The sequence below is a fragment of the Hirundo rustica genome, chromosome 8, assembly GCF_015227805.2.
Source record: "Hirundo rustica isolate bHirRus1 chromosome 8, bHirRus1.pri.v3, whole genome shotgun sequence".
Taxonomy (NCBI): Eukaryota; Metazoa; Chordata; class Aves; order Passeriformes; family Hirundinidae; genus Hirundo; species Hirundo rustica.
Genome location: NC_053457.1, coordinates 33,402,899 through 33,423,751, shown reverse-complemented (window position 1 = coordinate 33,423,751; position 20,853 = coordinate 33,402,899). Strand labels below are relative to the sequence as shown.

Genomic DNA, 20,853 nt, shown 5'->3' with positions numbered 1-20,853 from the left:
GTTTACCTGGGATCTGTGAGGATCCCATCCCGCACCTTTGGAAGTCGGAGGGAGCTCAGCGATTCCCTTGGAGCAAACCCCGACCCTGCGTTAGTTCGGGCTGGCGGTGGCTGGGGCTGCTCTGTGTGTGTGAGAGCTCGGCGCTGCCGGGGATGCTCCGGCCACAAACCAATCCCAGGAATGTCACAGCAGCAAAATTCCCCCCGGAGCCACTTCGCAGCCAGCCTGGGGATGCTCCTCCTCCGCGACTCAATTGCGGCACCGCACAAGATTTGCCCTGAGATCTTCCCCAGTCAGGAGAAGCGTCTGGAGAAAAGGAGGAGTGAAAACAAAAACAAAACAAAACAAAAACAAAACAAAACAAAACAAAAAAAAAAAAAAAAAAAAAAAAAAAAAAAAAACCACCCAAACCTTCCGAGCAGACAAATGAGAGCAGACATTATTGAGGTTGGAAAGATCCTTATAAACCTGTCCTGTGCGAGGAAATGGAGATTTTCATTGCTATGCGTAATGGCTGTTACGTACAAGTCTCACGGGCTGCAGTGGAGATGAATCATTTAAATTGACTTAATCACTCCATAGTCTGTTAAAGGGTTATCTGAGAATCTCATTAAGTACCGCTGCTAATGGTTGGCATGCTTAGGCCATTGTTTGAAAACTCAGAAGTCGCCGAGTTTCCTGTCTGACAGAGAAACAAAACCCCAGGAGCTCGACAGCCTGACTTTTTATTTTCGATGCTTCGCTTAATAACTCCTCGGAGAAAAAGAGTGACAGCAAAGGGATTTATGCTCTCACTTCAAGGTATTCCACAATCCATCCTGAGAAAGTCTCAGCATTTTCTTAAGCTATTTAGAATAGAATGACTTAGGGCTTATAAGTGTCTCATTTCTGACTTGTTGCTTGCGCGCTCCTCAGTCACACACGTGGGGATGCACCTGGAGCTCACACCATGGAGAAGCCCCGTTTTTCCATCCATATTAGATTTAATTGCGCTGGCTAATACAAGGATTTAGGGGATCAGCTTGGGCAATATTTCTTAATGATATAAAGCAGCATAGGAGCACAGAGCTTGAAGCAGAGGATTGAATTCTCAGGCTTAATGAGATACGGGGCTCCGGCTTATCTATTCAGGCAGGGATTTTTATTGACAGCAGGAGCATGAACGCAAGCTTTGGACAGAAAGTGAATACAGCAGCTGCCCAGAAGATCACCTTGACTGCAGCTCCTGCCGTCAGATGCCCAATCTGCCAGGAAGCTCCTGCATTATCCCCAGCCTCAGTCCAAATCTGAAATCCAAAGACTTGAACTCATCCCTCCCATTTTCTTCCTCTGCAGAGAGCTGGCACACGGACCTGCCTCTGTCCTCTCAATCTTCTTTTCCTTCCCTCAGTAATTTTCCACTTTGCACCCCTACACACCTTCTCCCCTCACTTGTTGCAATTGGTTTTATGCAAAATGAGCTTAATCCTTCCTGAGCCGCATCCCTGTGCCAGCACATGGATGGAGGAATGCAGATGTATCACAGAACTCCACGGGCTGGTTTGGGTTGGGACCTTACAACTCATCTCATTACACACCCTGGGACACCTTCCACTGTCCCAGGCTGCTCCAAACTCTGTCCAGCCTGGCCTTGGACACTTCCAGGGATCCAGGGGCAGCCACAGCTTCTCTGAGCACCCTCACAGGGAACAATTCCTTCCCAATATCCCATTCGAATTTACCATAAACTCATTATATTCTTACTGATGATAAGCATGGGGGTTTGTTTTACAAACTCAGCAGTAATACAGCATCTGTACCCCAACAATTTTATTCCTGTGGAACCAGTGGGGCTGTTTTGGGCTTGGCTTAGCCTGAGGGTGGGATCTGGGCATGGATCCTGTGATGGACATTGCACCCGCTGCAGTGACGGGACAGTGAAAGGATGGCAGCCAGCACTGGGGTGAAGGTGGTGGCAGCAGGAGTGGAATCTTGAGGGTCCTGGGGGTGCTGAGCACCCTCTGACAAGATCAGTGAGATCAGGAGAAGTGGGATCAGGACATGGCCCCAAAGGCACAGAGGGTGGCCAGGTTTTTATTTCTGGAGATCACGCTGACGCTGACAAACCCATCCAGAAATATTCAAGTACCACCAGTGGACTCCTTGGTGGCTTTAAAACCGATGTCAATTGACATGCAAACGAGGTGCAGCCCTGCAGCTCCTGGCAATTTGCCGCGGCAGCCTCTGCTCTTGTCTGATGGGAAAGCCATGGGTCATCCCACAGCACCCGAGGAGGAGAATTTCCCTGCAGGAGCCGCATAAAGATGGCACTGCACACTGCTGCCCTACCCACAGCAAAGGGATTCTGCTCCCAGCACCTGCTTGGCTCATTGGTTCCTTTTCCAGCCTACAGAGCCACTGCAGAAATTGGACTGATGGGATTAAAACAACGGGGCATTTTGGAACCGAAATTCCGCGTTCTCCTGTGTGTGCAAGTGATAATCCCCGGATAAAAAATCGACTTTGACTGTCCTGTGTACATTCCCTCTTTGCAAATATTGTATTTTCCCCTGTCTCACTGGCTACTGGTTACATTTTGCTTCTCTGTAAAGAACATCACAGAGAAAAGTAATTCTTGGGGGGCAAAATCCCAGGTTTGGTCCTCCCTACAAAAATATTTGGGGGAAGAATAACTCTAGAAATTCCTCCTGTTTACGGCTCGATTGCTTCTTCCAGTGAAATGTTAATAATGCAGCAGTGGCCAGAGAGGGTCGATAATGAGGTAATGTGTATTTATGGGCTCTGTGTCCAAATGATCCTTAGTGCATGGTTATTTGAAAATAAATAGTGTATTGATTGAAACAGCTACGGGACAAAATGGGCTTTCAACGCGTGGGGAGTGCTGATAATTACTTGGAATATTTTTCCTTGTTGTTAATATACCAACGAGCCTATTTTTAGCTCTTTTGTATAGAAAGGCAAATCCGCTCAGAAAAAGATGATAATTTTTAATAGGGTTTTCTTTTTGATATATCAGTGGCTTTCTGCGTCGGTTTGGAAGTTCTGTGATGAAAATACAATATTCACACCTATTTCCTGACACTGGGATGTCTCCATAGTCTCATTTCAACACAGTCAATACCACTTTGAAAGAGGTTTTAAATGGCATTTAATGTAGCCATACTACTAATATTCCATTAAAACCACATCACTTCCTGTCATGGGAAAAATCAACAGAATGAGCTGCAAGTAGTGGAATTTATGGAGTTCAATACCCAGCTCTTAAAATTCTCCATTTTGGGGGGGAAGTCTTCATGGCAATATTTTTGAGAAATAAATGAAAATTACGTGAAAGATGAAAAAAGGGATGAAAAACCCATGCAAAGACCAAAGCTGGGTTATCAGATGAAGAGATTCCTCTCAGTGATTCCATGGATCCTGACCCCATATTCAGTTTTCCTCATATTCTAAAGCCAACAGATAAAATTCCTACATGGAGAAAGAGCTGACGTGGCTTATCGGGTAAATATCTGATTAAAAATTTAATTCAGTTCCGAAAGAGCTGGAACGGGTTGAAAATTTGGAGTTTCAAGCAGGAAGTACAGCGACAACTTGCTTGTTTTCTTTCATCCCAAAACTGCGCGTGAAAAATTAAAGGTTATTTTTGAAACTTCTAATAACTCTATTCCGAGCTGCAGGCAGTAGAATCGGGCTTTCCCCAAATATCTGGGATGTTGAGATGTTTGAACCAAATATTTGGTATTGATATTTACCTATGAAATGCTCATCCCAAATATTTGGTGTTGACTCTTGCAGAGGGGTGTAAATATTGACCTGCAGAGCTGAGTTGGGGATGAGGAAGATACTTTGTCTGTTTTGAATTACAGTTGGCAAACGCCACAATTCCCCACATCATCGCCCAGTCCTTGGATTTTGCAATGGGAAAAATGCAGATTAAGGAAGTTTGAGGATGTGTTCACCGTCCACAGGGCGACACCCAAAATGTAACAAGACCTCCTCCACTTTGCCCTTTTAGTCTTTAGATCCTTCCCAGTGAGGTCACAGCTAAGAAAACCACGTTATTGTCTCCTCTAGGCACTTTTTTTTCCAAGTGCCATTAAAATCTATAGCATTCTGTCCCTTGGCCTCTTCTATAATTCATAAGTATTTTGGAGTTGTGATCTTTTATATTAAGAACTTCCAAACACCCCTAAACTATCAACTTCAATCCCACTTAATTGCCTGCCTGCAGCATCAGAAAGAAAAAAAAAAAAAAAAAGATGAATCATTTATTCATTTATAACCCTTCTCTCCACAGCACATCCAAGCTTTGTAGATTTAAGAACGACTTTCCCAATGCCCGTAAGTTCAAAACGAGAATGTTTGCAACACGGAGCTGAAAGCACTTCCCAGGCAATGGAGGTATTTTTTTTTTCCCTCTGAATGTGCCATTTTGGTAATTCAGAGGCCGGCTAATGGGGTTGTTTTTGGGATAGGAAGGATGGGGGTTAGAGGGCGTTTGTTGAGGTGGTTGTAAAGCCAACCCGCACCCTGTAATTGCCAGCGCAAGGCTGCGGCGCTGCCCGCAGCAGCTGCAGCGCTCCAGCTCCGTTTATTGATCCCTGTGATTCAGTGTTTGTGCTCATGGGCACAAGTCAGCACTTCCAGCAGACCAGCACGGCGCCTGGAGGATCAATCGCTCCTTCCCCCTCCTGATCCATTTTAATTGGGGAATCAAAGGTGCTGTAATCCTCTCTCAGGTCAGGAGATGTATTTGAAGCCGGGACAAAGCTGTGCAATGAAAGCAGAGAGATTCCCCTATGCAGATCTGAAGGAAAACCTCCTCGTTCCAGGATCCCACCCCAAAGCAGCAGCCAGCCACGCTGAGCTCGCTTTAAACAGTTACAGCAACCAACTCAATAAATAAAGTGGTTCACTTCCCTCACCTCTCCCTTGGCAGCAGTGCAGGACTGAAAGGCAAACTGCAGGACAATGGTGCTCCAGGGAAATTATTAAACTCAGAGTCTTTATTTTGACATTCAGGAACAAGCCAGAGCGCAGACATGTTACCAGGCATGTGAGGGCTGAGCTCAGGTGAACTTGAGCTGCGTCTTTTTCTCTTTTGAAAAAAAAAAAATAATTCTCTTCCGAAGAAAAGTTTCTCTTTCTTTTCATGTTTAACTGACAAGAAATAATTCTAAGGGAGAAGGAAAAATAATTCCTAGACCAGCTGCTGGCTGTTGCACTCAGTGGAGAGGTGTAATCAGAGAGTTGGGATAGCAGTTGGTTCTCCACTTTGGTTTAGAGCTTTGTCACCTCTGCTTTTAGCCATGCAGGATATTAAGGCTTTCACAATTCCTGTGGAAGTTTGGCCTGTGGCTCCTTAGGATTTCCTGGCACAAATCCCATGGAGAGAGCACAAATCCCATGGAGAGAGCACACCTGGGAGCCATAGAGAAAGGTGGAGGGAGAAAGGAGATTTCTCCAAGGCTGCTGCACTGGTGCTCATCAAGAGAACGCACCTGAGACTGTTTGGAGTGATTTCTCACACCTAACTCGGGTTTTTTCCATCCTCCAATCCTAAGAACTCTTCCAAGGAAGTGGAAATTGATAAGTCCACGTGCTCTAGGCTCTCCTCTCTCTGAAAAGAACGTCTTGCCCTCAGGCTGCCCCTCACACACAACCTCCTTCCAGGGGATCTCAGAAATGGCTCTGGAGAACCAAGAGAGGATTTTATCTGGGAAAGAAAGAGCTTAGAAAATTTTTGGCTGCCCAGCTGGAAGTGAAGGAGTGAGACAGAAGGAACCACAGCTGCTCTTACTCCGGGTGGAGACCTTGATCCAGAGAGGGCCTGCCTGAACAAAAGAGCCACAATTTGGGGATTTCACAGCTGAGTGGGGAGGACAGACCCTGCTGGCAGGAGAGGTGACATCCTGGCTGTCCCCGTGCCAGGATGGACAGAGAGTGGCTGCCACACCCGGCACCTCTGCCCCACCACCAACGGGGAGGTGAAGGGAGAGCTCCCTGCCCTAATTAATTTAGAGTGGCCTGAAGATAAATCCAGGCTGAAAATGCCTCCCTTGCAGCTTGGAGTTTACATTCCAGGCACATATTTATCCAGAGCCTTCAGACCGAGCTCCAGCAGCTCTGGCTCACGGCAAGGGCAGGTTCTCCTGGCTCCTGCTGAGCTTCCACAGGTGGCACACCTGGAAGCAGCGAGTTTGGGACCTGCTGCAAGCTTCATTCCCTGCCTATTCAGGAGGAAATCACTTCTCAAGGCCTCTACAAGAGGCTGCTGGTGGAGGGGGAGCCCAGGCAGCTGCTGCTTCCCTGAGCATCCCTGCATTCCAGGGAAAACGCTGCTCCAGCACCCACAGGTTCAAGAATGGTTTCAGCTTTCCCTGGGCCATAAAGGACACAGGTGTGGAGCCACAATCTCAGAGGAGAAAGGAAGGTGTTTTTTTAAAAAAAATGTGTGTTTTTCACCATGTTTCTTTTTTTTTGAGAACTGGGGATGATTTTGCATTTTGACCAGTTCAGAACAGTTTCATGCTGTGCTGTGGGAGCAGAGAGATGTGAACCAGAAGCAAAACCAGCACTCAGAGGCGTCCAAATCCGACTTGGAGACCCTCACACAGCAAAGCATAAACACAGGTAATTCTGAGTCATCTGATTCCTCAATTTCTCCTTCAAAAACTGACAAATTGCCCTAATTTAATTTTGCATTTAATTGCATGTGCAGCGCTGGACTCCCGTCAGTGATCTTAGATTAAAAACTCTTCTCTTTACACAAATTGGGTAGCACGTCCTGCCACCCTATTTACACCCAGAAACAGGCACAGATTCCAGACCTCATGAAACACATTTGAAGTGAAGCTTGAAGTGGCAGATTTGTGAAGATGGGAGCCCCGAGTGGAAAAGGTACCTGGGTAAATAAAATAATTAGGGAAAAAAGCGCCGGCACACGAAGCAGGGGAGGGACAGAAATAAGAGAGGCAAAGCAGAACGCAGCTTGCCTGGGCTGGGAACGCACAGCAGGTGTTTGGACAGCAAACAGGCATTAGTGGATGATTTTATGGCAAGCCTACAGTGAAATGAGGGAACGCTGCAGATGGAGGTGAGCCGATGGGCAAAGATAGGCGCCTTTAAAAATTAACATGCACAGGAGGAGGGGATTGGAAACCGCAGAGATGGATGGAGGGGCATCAGCAAAGAGGAGAGCGGTGGGAGAGAAGGAGGGGAAGTGGATCACGGGCTCCCTGCGGAGACACAGCGATTATCACTTTCAGATAACTTTAATAGTCCGAGTCCTTGAGACGCCGTTATCAGCAGAAGGAGCTTGAAACGCAGTCCGAGATAAAAGGGAGCGGTGTAAGAGCATCCACCCCACCTCTGAAAGGCGATGCTGAGGAGGCTCAGATTGGATCTGCTGCTCCTGGGTGTGAGCTCCAGCACCCAGCACAGTCTGAGGCTGGCGCAGATTTTCTTCGTGTTCCCTGACTAATTCTCTGGGTTTGCAGTTTTCCTCTGAAAAACGGGATTTGAGCAGGTGACCTGGAAGTGATTAGAGGACAGAAATGCCCTGGGCTTGCTCTATGCTTCTTATTTTACCTGTTTAGGAATTAAAATCCAAACTCTTGACCAAGGTCTCTCCAAGACTCCTTTCCTTGCTTTACATGGTTGATTGCTGTATCCATACATTTATATATATGTAGTTGAAGTTTATAACTGAGATATCATTTTATAAGTATAAATTATACTACTATAAATTGTACTCTGGAACCTCTGCCCTACCATTTAACCCTCTGATGGATTTATTGCCAATTTATTGCTTATTATCCTGCCTGTGGTGCATGGACTGCTCATTTCTCCTTTCTTTTCTCGTGGATATGATGACCCCAGCTATTTTCTCACCAGTTATAGCATTCATTTCTCCTTCCCAACCTGATGCATCAGAAATCAAAAACGTGGCTGGGAAGCAATCAGAGAAAAAGCCCCCTGTGGGTTCAAGGCATGGCACTGCCTGATAAGCGTGTTATTCTCCTGTTCCAGTGTTTGGTGTCCTGCAGGCTGTTCCCATTAGGGATAGACAGTGCTGACAGAGTTGTGTCACCCTCTGATGAGCCCCTCTTTGTTCCCAGGGAATGTTCCCACTCCCATTTCCCTGGGCTGGGGTTGTAGGAACCCCCTCAGCCCTGACCCCCCTGACTCAGTGCTCAGTGCCAGGAATGTTTTCTTCCCTGTCTCGTTTCTTTATGTGGCCCTGGGAGATGCCTATTTGCTGCCTTTTCTTGCCATTTCTCCCTTTTTTTGTCTTTCTTTCCCTCCCGAAGAGGCCTGAGAGCTCTTTGCCCCTGTGTGTGCAGGGAGGCTGCTGCTCATGGATTACTGACACAGCTCCTTGGGTTATTTCCCTACAAGAGAATGTGGTGGTTTTCAGCTAAGGACACAGCCAGGGTTGATCCAACAGGAATAATCTCTCTGATTTGGCACCTGATCATTGCACCTTGTTACAGGCGAGCTCCCTAATGAGAGCAGAAGGGCTTTAGTGCTTCCTTCTCGAATTTCACAAACCCAGACTGCTTTGGGATGGAAGAAACCTTCCAGCTCATCCAGTCCCACCCCCTGCCATGGGCAGGGACACCTTCCACTATCCCAGGTATTCAGCTGGAACTACAGCCCTGTGTCTCCCTTCTTCCCAGTTGCTGGCTGAAATGCCTCGATTGTTTTGTATTTTTTCCGCTCTTTCTTTGTGTGAGAGGTTGACAGTTGTATTACGGAAAAAACAGCTGGAGGGTTCAGGTGTTGCAGCCAGTTCTGAACGCTATGAAGTCGAGGATCAGATGATCCTCGCCCAATTGTGATGTGTGCCAGGCTCCTGCCATGGTTTCTGCTGGGGAAAAAAAAAATAAAATAAAGAGAGGAAAAAAAAAGGAAAAGAAATGGTTGAAAATAAGTAGCACTAAGTAGCCAGGAAGTTAAAATGCTCATTTTAAAGAGTGGCTCGTGTTTATTTTATAACAAAGAGGAAGAACTCTTTTCATTAATATTAACAACTGAGAGCAGATTAGACCAAAAATAGCTTATTACCACTTTCTCTAATCCGCCTCTAATTGTGTACCAAGCTATCAAGGAGCTTTTAAACCCCAAAAAAGCCTCAGCAAGAAGCAGAAGGCAATTGTCTGCTCCAGCATCTCTGACAGTTGGACGTGGAAGTCATCCAGCTCCAACTGTCTTTTATTTCATCCTTCCAGTGCCTTCACAGCCCTGCAACAGTTTGGGGAGTTAAATGGGGTCTGTGGGGTGCAGCCAAACACCCAAAACGCTGGAGCTGCCACTGAGGAGGAAATTTATTCCATGGGGAGAGGCCTGAGTTTGTCCTTCTCTGGATTTGTGCAGAAAGAGGACATCTTTCGACGTTATTCCAACACTTTGCCTGGTAAAATGTGGATCTGATTACTGCTCGTTTGCATTCCTTTTTCCTTAAGTTTGGAGAAGGCAAAGCTCTCCAGCGGATTAATTAATTTCACTCCATTTTGACAGAGTGCTTAAATCAGCTCAGAAGTGCCACAGCTGAGTAAACCCGGCTCGCAGGCGGTGATTGCTTCTTTTGGAAGGCTCCGCTCGACAGCAGCAGCTGAAACAGAGCAGCCAGGAGAAGCACTTCATTAAAGAGCTGTGACAACACTGCTGCAGCCTGGGCTGCTCCTGCAGGGAACAGAGCCTTTAAGGAGTGACAAGGAACTTTTCCTTTGCCTTTGTGCTTCCATGATCCGGTGGGAGATGTTCCACTGTGTCCCAGGTCTGATCCCTCTTTAGCTCCCCAGCCCACATCCCACAGACAGAAGCTTGCAGCTGCCTTTTCCCAAGGCTGGAAGTTATTTCGTTGGTATGTAATTAAATCGAGATATTTCATTAACCTGGCGTGTTCAGAAATTGTGCGATTGAGATCTCTCTCTATTGTTTGGTTTGTATATTTATGCACAAACCAAACAATAGAGATGTATTTCTATACGTTTATATGCATAAATATATATTTTATATAAATATATAAAATTATATATTCTAACAAATATATCATAGATACCATAGATATCACATCATATATATCATATATTATACATTTTTATATACACATATATTTATACAACTCTTTATTGTAATTATATGTGTTATAACTGTATCTATATACTATATCTTACATTTAGCCCTCTTGAAAAGTCCCTCAGCCTTTCCTGTGACAACCTGGCATGGACTTTGCCCCAAAGAAAACTTTCATTGAAAACCTTCATTACAAATGTCCATATCTGTGAGACCACCTGACGGGCCTCTAGAACAAAAAGTGTTTTCCCATATTGATCCAAGTGGACACAATCTGTGGAGCAGCTCCTGTGGAATGTGGGTTCCTTCCTTGCCTGCCATTTAAGTTTTCTATTTTAAGTGCAGCAGGATTTTAAGAAGGAACCACAGATGCTTCTGCCCTTAATTCCTGCACCAGGTATTTTCACACCTCATTGGGAGACAAAAATTCAAATGCAGTCACCTCCAGCTTAGAGATGGAAATTGCATTTGTGTGATCCTTATCACTGCTGTGTTTTCCCAAATTCCAGCTCATAACCACAGCCATCAACCTCATCGACCTCCTTAAGTTTTGATCTTCTAGAGACCTGCCCTCATTGTCGCCTCTTCAAAAACAACCCTCCCCTCGGCAGCCAGGTAAACTTGTCCTCTCCCAGCTCCCTCTTCCCTCTTGAATTATTTACTGAGGTCACAGATTTCTTAAAAAATCAGACAACAAGACATGGAGGAGCGAAGAGAGCCCTTTGTAGGTTTGTGTCTGGGAATTAATTTACTGCCTTGGACTGGGGGATGGCCGAAGGGAAGATGCGAAACCCCACTCACGACACGATGAAATTGCTTCTTGTTGCTCCTTGTTTCAGGTCAGGCAGGTTATTGTGCCTGGAAATTTCTTTTAGACAAGATCCAGTTGCTGCAGAGGATGAAGTAATCAAAACCTTGGGAGCCTCAGCAATTTACATGGAAAAGCAGAGGTGATCCGGGGTCGGTACCTCACATCTGCTCTGCTCAGGCCAGGGTTGCACCCGGGATGGCTTTGAGGAGCTTCTGTCTAAAACAGACCCAAAGAAAGAGTTTAGCAGCAGGGAACTGTGTTCAGAGGGGGGAGTGCAGGGCGCAGTCCTGGGCTTGCTCTGGGGCTTCGTGGCAGCATCTGCGTTTTCATAATCTTATTTGGAAAAAAGAATAATCATTTCTGGCTTTAAGTTGTAGAGGGAGAACTGAACAGCACAGGTAATTCTAAGGTTGTGATCCGGAGCTGTTCCATTACCCAGGCAATTCCAAAGTTCTAGTGGGCACACAGCACATTTCAGCTCTTATATTTTATATAAAATCATACAGATTTTTGATAGAGTTCAGTGCAGCCTCTCCTGCTGTGAAACTGAGGATTTCTGAGCAAGCCAGCTGGATCTGTGGATTTGCCAGGATGGAGGGCAGAGGAGCTGCCTGGGAGATTTTGCCATCTCCATCCTTGGGATTTCAAGGCCTGCTGGGGGAAAATCCTGAGCCAGCCTCTAGGGGTTGAATCTGAACCCTCCTGAGTCCTTTCCCACTGGGGAACCTTGGGATCCTGTTTTATAGACATTGTGAACTGTTTTCTAGGTATGATAGAGGCTTGCTATAAATTCATGTGTACCATTCATTCAACAATCCGTGGGTTTATTTATTTTTTTTTTTCCTGACCTCTGTGAGCCCTGAATGAACCCGTGAAAACGTGAAAGGGAAAACAACGAATTTCTCCTGTCTGAAGTGATCTATCTGTTTTGCTGTGGCTGCCAAAGTGAGAGGCACAGTCCCATCTGTCCTGCAGCACTGGCCAGGCTTCCCAGCTCACCGGGGCAGAGACTGCAATGGAGCAGCGCCAGGGAATTTAGGGCTGAAGTAAAAGCTGGGAAAACATGGGTGACTCTCACAGGAGCTGAGGGAAGTTCAAGGTCACTGTGAGGATCACCAGAGCTGTCCCAGGACTTCAGTTCCTGCAGCGCTATTGAGGTGTTCGATTCTCTGCAGGAGTGGCAGCAGAGGTGACCCCTGAGTGAGGGCTGGAAAGAGGAAAATCAGGTCTCCTCTTAGACTCTGAGAAGGGAATTGTTGCAGTCCATTAAGCCTGGCATGGAATGCAATTCCAAAGAGGGAGGGGTGACCTGGCAGCGGCCAGGATGGGAGCAGGGCTGGGATCAGCCTCTCTGGGATGGTTTGTGTTGGAAGGAACAGGGAAGGGATTCTGCCGGAGCAATGGGCCAGGAGAATGATCTGTGAGGAGAGGTGGCTGTCAGTGAGGAGGATTGGGATTTGTCAGGGTCAGAGAGAGATTTCTAACAGCCCAAGACAGAGGTTAATCAAGATCAAGATGAGCACTTTGCAATGTGCAGTTAAAAGGCAAAACTTGCCTAAGAAAGACCTTAGAAATGTGCAGGGAAAAGCCCAGAATTTGCTGTAACTCCAGCAGAACTTACATCAAATGACATAAAAGCTGGCAGGACCTGACTCTTCCTTGGGGGTTGGAATGAGATGGTCTTTAAAGTCCTTTCCAACCCAAACCATTCTGTGATAAATCCAGATAACACAGGTGCTGGGAAGCAAAGGCACTGTTAAATGGTGAGAGATCATAACTTTGTCTGCCTCTCTTTATTCCCATTAAAACAGTTTGGAATAAACTGTTGGTGAGACAATACTGAGGATACAACCCCAGTACAATTAATCAGGACCCATGGACAGCACAGCCAGGCAGAGAAACCATCTCTGTTTTACTCCTTGAACCCAATTAATACAAAATTGCTTATTAGCAATTAAATAGCTGATGTTTAAATATTAAAAATTCTTGTAAATAAATATTTGAGGAAAAAGAGGTGATCACAGGCACTTTGTCCTGGCGCATCTCTTTATTAATCTCTTCCTTGCGAGAAACAAAAATGAGGGAAGAAAGCAAAACCTTTTTCTTGGTGCAAATTGGCCCCAAAGTGAATCTTTAAGGGATGGATAGATGGAGCTGAGGTACTGAGGAGCCAATAAGGGTGGGCAGTACAGACAGATCTTGACAAAAATCCCTGCTGCAATAACAAAATCTACAGTGAAGAATTCAGGTGTTGTAGCAGACATTTGGGGAAAAAATCCCTTACCTGCAGTAAAATACTCCAGCAAGTCCTAGAGTTTTAAAATTCATGCAAAAGGTGTCTGAAGTTACCAATGGCTATTTATGTTCTTAAAATAATGGCTTTCAGAGAGCCATTTCACAGGACTTCTAAATGAAGTTTGGAGAAGCAGCTGGACGATGAATAACGATAAGAAGAAACCACAGTGGGAAAAAGAACTGCAGAACAGTTCCTCTCACTGCTGCTGTAGGTATGTTTATCAGGGAGACATTCACCACCCACATTTTCTTGGTGATTTTGCAGAAGCCGCAATGCCATTCCCTGCTTTTGCCACGAATCCAATTTTTGCGTTGTTTGTCGAGAAGTTAAAGAAATTTCAGCAGCCTGCTCTGGTGGGACGTGTCCCTGCCCATGGTCTTTCAGGTCATTTCCAGCCCAAGCCATCCTGTGGCTGAAAAAGGGTTTGGAATTCAGGATCTTCACTTGGGTCCACTGGTGGGAATTCATCTCTGGAAAACCCCTGCCTGTGACAAAAGGAGCTTTTGAGAGATTCAGCACTGGCCTGCAGCCAAAAGGGCTCTGATGTGTGTTGAGAACAAAGCTGGGGCTCTGCTTTTCTCTCTGATTTTGGTGTAGCTGAATGTGCTCGGTATTTTTAATGCTGTGTTCTGCTTATAGGTGGGGAGAAATGCTAATTACATGCTATACAGATAATTAGTCATTTCATGTAAAGCGTCTGAAATGAGAGACAGCAAACTGTGGCCCCAGTCAGGCTTTTCCCTTTTCTAATTTCAGTTATTGCACTTCATTTAAGTTATATGTATATATATATATAACATTCAGTTATGTGCTTCCTTAGTGCATGGATTACATGATGGGACAGAAAAGAAGTTCTGGTGTAGTCAAGGGAAAAACCCCGCAAGTGCTTTTATTGCTTGTCTTTACGAGCAAAGCAACTTCCTTTCCAAAGTGTCTTCATACCCACTCTCAACACAGAGGAATTATACAAAACCACGGGTGTTTATCAACATAATATTTTCTTTTCCTTGATCCAGACGCAAAAAAAAACCCCATTTGCTCTTAGGTTTAAATCATGCTTTAATTAAGTTGTTCCAAAATCACCTGTGACTTTATTAATCTTGCACAAATATTAGTTGCTTCCTGTACGTGGTGGATGGAGAACAGTGGTTTGTGTTTGCTCTAAACTGCTTGTTTGGTTAAATGAGGTGCTTGAGCTAATTAAAGATGTTTTTGGGGATGTCTCAGCCTCAGCCTAATAGAGGAGTGGAACGAGAAGGTGCACACAGCCACTTCTTATTGCCCATAAATCTGTTCTTATTGCAACTGTAAACTCTGGAATGGAGTTTTATGGCTCCCATTCCATCGAAAACCATAGAGGCTGTAACTGATGTTGGATATTTGAATAAAAGCAGTTTTGAATTTTGGGTTTGATTGCTTTTGCTTGTGAATTATGCCAAAAGTGCCTAGTAGTCATTATCTTAAAAACTATTTAATTAAATGTAAGTATCCAGCTGTGTGTATTTTCAAAGAGCCAAAGTCCTCTAAGATCTTCAGCAGAAGAGCAATGTGTATATTTGTGTATCACAGGGTTTGCAAAACACTTCTCAGTTTTCTTCGCGTTTCCTTACTTTGGGATATTTTGTTTGCAGCTCTGATGATTGGTTTAGTCTCAATTTCTCGTGTGTAATTTGAATTTTTGGAAATAACAAGGAGAAATGAAGGCCAGGGCTCAGCTAGCACGATCAATGTGCAGCAAGCCTTGGGCAGAGAGAGGGATGGGAGCTCCAATCCTGCCCTGCTCTGAAGAGGAGGGTGTCTGAAACGCCCTGACTCTTCTGTCCACCAAACCTCAGCCTTTTTTCCTCTTGATTTTTCTCTTTCAGTCTCTCCCAGCCCTAATTGCAGTTCTCCCTCTCTGAGAGATCTTTGTTCTCCTTCCCCTTTCACTGCAGTCCTCAGCTTTGTGCCAGATCCAGCCAAGTTGCTCTCCTCTCGCTCCCTGTTGGTTTTGCCTTTTTCACAATTTTCCCCAATTTCTCCTGTTTAAGTATCTGTCTTTCCCTGCCCACCTTTTAATTCACGTCTTGGCTCCCTCATTTGTCAGTGTCCTTCATCTTTTTCTTCTCTGAGATGAACTCATCTCTTCTCTCACCTCCCTTCCCACACCTAATTTTTCAGGAAATCTGCTTCTTGTTAGTTGTTTGGGTTTTTTTTTTCCCCCATTCCAGTAGCATCCAGCCCCTTCACTCCTCCTGTCCCAGTTCCCCTCCTGTATCCCCACAGGAATCTGCTCCCTTGGATGTGCAAATCCTCAGCCTGTCCCACTCCCTGCCGGAGTTCAGCTCAGGCTGCTGCCCAGACTTCAGCCGTGCCTCCGAGTTAATGGTGTGAATTAAGGAGTCAGCATTAACTTGGAATTTTCTGGCCTTTGACTTTTCTTCTCACAGCTTGACGTTTTCGTAATGCTCTGTTTTTCTGAGACTTCAAAAAAACCCAAAACCCCCACCCGAGGTGGGGAATGATGTGCCAGCAGAAGGTGTTCTGGCAGTCCTGCCACAGCTCCCTGGGAGCCTCCCTGGGCTGGTCCTGCAGCGCTGCCCCTCTTGGTGCCACGTGCCAGGAGAGACACATTTGGTGTCTCAGGATCCCAGGATGAGTTTGGGTGGAAAAGACATCCGAGATCATCGAGTCCAAGCCGTGCCCAATCCCCAGCTTGTCCCCAGACACATCTGAGTGCCACATCTGGGAATTCCTTGGACACCTCCAGGGATGGGGATCCCACCATTCCCTGAACAGACTGTTCCTATGCTCCCAGTCCTTTCCTTTCCTGCTGCTGTCCCCCCTGAGCCTCCCCTGGCCCAGGCTGAGGCCGTTCCCTCTGCTCCTGTCCCCATTCCTGGGAGCAGAGCCCGACCCCCCCGGCTGTCCCCTCCTGTCAGGGGTTGTGCAGAGCCACAAGGTTCCACTGAGCCTCCTTTTCTCCAGGCTCAGCCCCTTCCCAGCTCCCTCAGGAATTCTCCAGCCCCTTCCCAGCTCTGTTCTCTTCCCTGGGCACGCTCCAGCCTCTCAATTTCCTCTCTCGAGTGAGGGACTCCTAACTCAGGACAGGATTCAAGGTGCTCCTCACCAGTGCTGAGTACAGAGGGAGAATGCTGAGAGTCCCATCCCAGAGTCAGCTCAGCCACCTCAGGCAGGTGGCAGTTCTGGACAGGTGTCCCAGCAGGGAACATATTCCCTGCTATGGTGCCAAGGAACAATGGAAAAAAAGGGAAATAAGTGAGGTGAGGAGCTGGGAAACAGCCAACAGGGAAGGGTCAGCCCCCAGGCAGAGCAGAGAATTGATTCACTCCCCTCCCAGATGCATCTCGCTGATTTCCTGCAGCACCTTGGCAGAAAGCAGAGAGTACAGTGATAGCTAATTTAAAGGTATCAATAGACAGTCACACTCCAATCTCCCGAATCCCAAACCTTTTCTGCGCTCACACCATCACCATCCCTCCCCAGGCACAGGATGTGCTGAGGCTGTGTGATATCACACAAATCTGCTCTGAACTGTGACAGATTGGGGCCCTGCAAACCCTGTCCAAGGTGTGGCACAGCTTTGTACGTCCCAGGAACGATTTCAGGCAGTTACACCCATGGATGCAACTCTGCACAGTTGCGTTTTCTCATGAGCAGTGGAGATTCACACACCGAATCCTGCAGGTCAGTGTAGCTGCCCCAGATCCACATCCTGAGGAGACAAATGGAATGAAAAATGTTTTGATTTGGGCAGAATTCCGTCATCTGGATTTTTAGAACGGAACGGAGTTTGCCCCTGGGATGTGGTTTAGTGGTGGACGTGCAGTGCTGGGTTAATGGTTGGACTCGATGGTTTTGGAGTCCTTTCCAGCATTAATGATTCTGCGATCTCAGAAAATACATGACAATGTAATCGAGGGTTAAAGGGTTATTGGATCCCCCTGAGATGCAGACAGAGAGATTCTGTTGTGTCTGTTGTGACCAGCACACCTTTAATCTAAAGCTGCTTCAGAACTTCCATTTGTGTGGATTTTCGCTCTGATTTGCAGGGAAGCTCCAGCCCGGGTTAATAATACAGTGGCAGCACTTCACAATGCTCTCCACCATCCAGAAGTAGCTATTAAACTGTCAACAGCACTAAGAGATGATATTTTGATGGCAATGGATAGGAACCCCATCTCCCTGCTCATGCTACTCCACATTTCTGCAGCTCTCAAGCACAGTCAAGCATAATTTGTCACTGACTTGCATATGTGACACGGTATGAACAGGGACTCTGAGCTACAACTCTGTCAATCAATTTATTTTATTTTATTTTTTTTTCCCCAGGCAGAACTCATGTAGCACCAAGAGCCAGCAGTTCCCCTTCCCTTCTGCGTGCCCCTTGCACTCTTTGCTGTTCAGCACCCACCTGGAGCCCTCTGGAGGGGTGGCAGGATGTGCCAGCTCCGGGGCTGGAGCAGATCTGGATGCCCTGGCCAGCTGCAGCCAGAGATAGCATTTTTAAAGCTCGGAACGAGCAGTGGATTTGGGCTCAGTGCATCCTGCTGGGAAACGCTTCCAAGGGCTGACTTGGCCAATATCTGTCTGGCTATCTCCTTCCTGGCAGCCTAACCTTTCCTTTCACGCTGCACTCATCCTAAAGGGCATTTCCAGCACTCAGCTCAGGTGAAAACACATCTTTTTTTGGCTGTTGTCACAAGTCCTCCATAGGAGGGGGTGACCTCAGCTGTGATTTCTCTAATCACCACCTCCAAAAGTGCACCTGCAATCTGGAAGGAGCAGCAGATCCTGGTTTGTGCCAAAATCCAGCAGATAATCACAAACCCTTCTGTCCCTGCTGCAGTTTTAAGCTGGTGATCAAAGTCTCAGAAGTCATTCAACCCCATCTACATCAAGCACTGAATAAAGTTGTGTTTTTCTCAGTTTAAACCTGTCAGGAGCCAGAATATTAGCGGCAGAAATAAGCTTTGTTTATAACTCTTAAGGAAAATCAAATTATTTCATGTCCTTGTGCCCCAAGTTGTTTTTCCTTTCTTATCCTAACTGAAATAATGAGAAAAAGGTGGGAGGAAAAGTGCATCCACCTGGGCTGCTCTAGAAAAGCTCAGCAGCAAACATTTTGAAGTCTGCCATGAAACGTTCATCAGCCTCATTTGCATTACAATGTCCTGGTTCTCGGGGTGAAATCCTGAAATCATTGCAATATTTTTTTGGATTTAAAGATTGCTAAAATCGCCACACACAGCTGATAGGAAGGTGCTGGAGATTCAACGAGCAACGCGAGCACAATGCAGCTCTAAAAGGATTTAAAGGAATCTTCTGTTCTCTGCATTTTAAGTTGCGTAAATTTTGTGGTTTGTTTGGCAAAAGCATGTTTTCTAGAAAGGTATCTAAGAAATGCAGGGGTCACTGGTGTACTCAGAACATTTTTGTAGTAGGTAATCGCTGTCTCCAATGAAATATCTACCTCAGAAGTACTTTGAGGTATTTTCTCCTTGAAAAACCCTTGGTGCACTGTAATCAAATTAACTCTCAGTATCCTTTTGGACAGCAAACCAGGGCTGAAGCATGTATTTTTAATTTTCCTTACTGAGTTCAGATAATTTCTCAGCAGTGCTTTTCTAGAATTCTATTTAGAATATGGATACCAAAATTAATGCAATATTCCAGTGCTGCTCTTAGCAGCATTAGAGAAAATGATTTCCATCTTTGTTTACCCCATTAAGGCATTACATAACTACACAGGTAAATGATTAAAAATCCTTCATTGTGTCCCATCATTACTCTTGTGACCAACTATCAGAAGGGTGATTATTAAATTGATATTATATTCAGTTATAGATGATTTCTAGGCAGCAAATATTGAGGAGAATGGTGCTACCCCTGATTATTTTAAAAAAACTTGCAATAAAAATTAAAACATCCCCGTGAAAAAGATCACCTTCAAAACACAATTTCAGAATATAACCCCGCAATGGATTTTTAAGTAGATCAGGAATTTGCTGCACTTTTTTACCCCCCTCTCACGCTTAGAACAGGAACGTTTTGGCAAACGGGTGGCGGCTATTTAAAATTCCGGGAGCTCATTACAGAAATATGTGCGAGCAGCATATTTGGACATTTCCTCTTAACTTTGCTCCGGAACGCTCAGAAAGAGGGAGACAACCTCAGTATTTAAATCGAGGAAATTCTTCACGCAGCGCCTTCACAACCCAACAGCCGCCAGGGACGCGAGTTATCCCCAAAATCAGCGCTCCCAAGGTTTTCCCATCCCTATTTTTTTTTTTTTTTCCTTTTTTTTTTTTTTTTTTTCCCCGGGACACAAAGCACCCAGTGAGCGGCTCCGGCGTGGCTGCTGGAGGGTGAATAATTGATGTGCTGGCAGCTCCGGGCTGTCGCTGGCAGCTCCGGGCGGTCCCTGGCAGCGCATCCCGCCGAGCGCCGGGGATGCCCGGGGAGCGGCTCCGGCACCGCCGCCGCTCCCGGAGCGCTCCCGGGACACGCAGCCCTTTGTCACCCGCCTGTGCTGAGCCGGGAACTGCCCTGCCCGAGGGGAAACGCGGCCTCCGGGTGAGTTTGGGCAACTTTGGGGGGGTTCCGAGCGTCCCCCGTGAGCTCCTCTTCTGTTTCGCGCCACGCTTCCTGAAAAGTTTTGGATTGTGTATTCTTTTTGAGTTCGAGGTGACTTCGAGAAAGGCACTGCCTGCCTTTTTTTAGGCTTTCTTTTTAACTCTGGGAAATGTAAACAGTGCCGACAGAACTGGCGCTGAAGTTATGATCGAGCCGTCCGAAGTTATCGGGTGGTATTTAAGTTGTCAGCCCTCCGAGGCGCGCTACTATAACTAGAAATATTTACATTCTCTTTACGATTTTTCCCAAACTGAGATTAATGTAACTTGCTGTCAAATGTGAGAGCCTGAAAGGAGTTTTGTTTTCCATTTAAAAAAGAAATTCCCCGTTGGAAGTTTAATTTGTGCTGTTGGTTTTTATTCACTTAGCTACATTTCTCATTGGGTGGAGAGTGTGACCTAAGACCTTCATTCAGTTCTTAATTAATAACTCTGCATTAAAGGTTCTATTTTACCATAAAGTAGTGGAAAAGTAACTTTGTTTTCCTCAGGATAGGAAGGAAATTTATTTTATATGTAAAGCACGTGGCAGTGATGAACTAAAGCAACTCTTGCCCTTTCTTTATAAGGTGAAAAAGATCAAAGTATTTTTATTTGTTAATCATTAACAGCAAGCCTACCCATAACATTTGTTCCAACTGTCTGAGTGCTGTTATTTTCCAGCAGTGATCCTGTCAGCGGTGCCTGGGAGCTCTCAGGTAACTCAGACCTTGGCACAGTTAAAAAATTGGTACAAAAACAATCAGCTCCCGAGAGCAGAGGCCATGGGTAGGAGCAGGGATGTGAGATGAATCATGAATAAACCTTGATTGTGGGTAACAAGTTCCCTCTCTTTTTATTGTTTTTTAATTGCACAGTCCACATTCTGCTGCCTCTGCTTTATTTCCTTTGTTTTAATCACAAAAGCATTTCTTCTTTGGCATCCAAAAACCCAGCCAAATTTTGAAGGGATACAAGTGCAGCACAATGATATCTGGTGCTGAGGGTAATTAAATGTCCCGTGTTAAAAAAAATAAAATAAAATAAAAACA

At 45.7% G+C, this 20,853-nt stretch overlaps 1 protein-coding gene and 1 long non-coding RNA gene across 7 annotated transcripts in view; both read left to right on the top strand.

Moving 5' to 3' along the window:
• Positions 1–5,620: 5,620 nt before the first annotated feature.
• LOC120756226 (uncharacterized) lies at positions 5,621–13,423 on the top strand. 6 transcript variants are annotated; one of them, XR_009208099.1, is made up of 5 exons: positions 5,621–6,900; positions 9,234–9,418; positions 9,523–9,868; positions 10,590–10,695; positions 13,278–13,423. It is a non-coding gene; the product is annotated as an uncharacterized LOC120756226 (long non-coding RNA). The 6 variants fall into 6 exon arrangements; XR_009208101.1 differs by lacking the exon at positions 13,278–13,423 and having other exon boundaries at positions 5,621–6,633; positions 6,782–6,900; positions 10,590–13,263; XR_009208102.1 differs by lacking the exon at positions 13,278–13,423 and having other exon boundaries at positions 5,621–6,633; positions 6,722–6,900; positions 10,590–13,263.
• Positions 13,424–18,889: 5,466 nt separating this feature from the next.
• The window catches only part of C8H10orf90 (chromosome 8 C10orf90 homolog), a 62,093-nt gene continuing 60,129 nt past the window's right edge, over positions 18,890–20,853 (top strand). Inside the window, exons 1-2 of the mRNA XM_040071366.2 lie at positions 18,890–18,938; positions 19,725–19,763. Of these exons, the coding sequence (XP_039927300.2) occupies positions 18,890–18,938; positions 19,725–19,763 (88 nt within the window). The remainder of the gene's footprint in view (positions 18,939–19,724; positions 19,764–20,853) is intronic.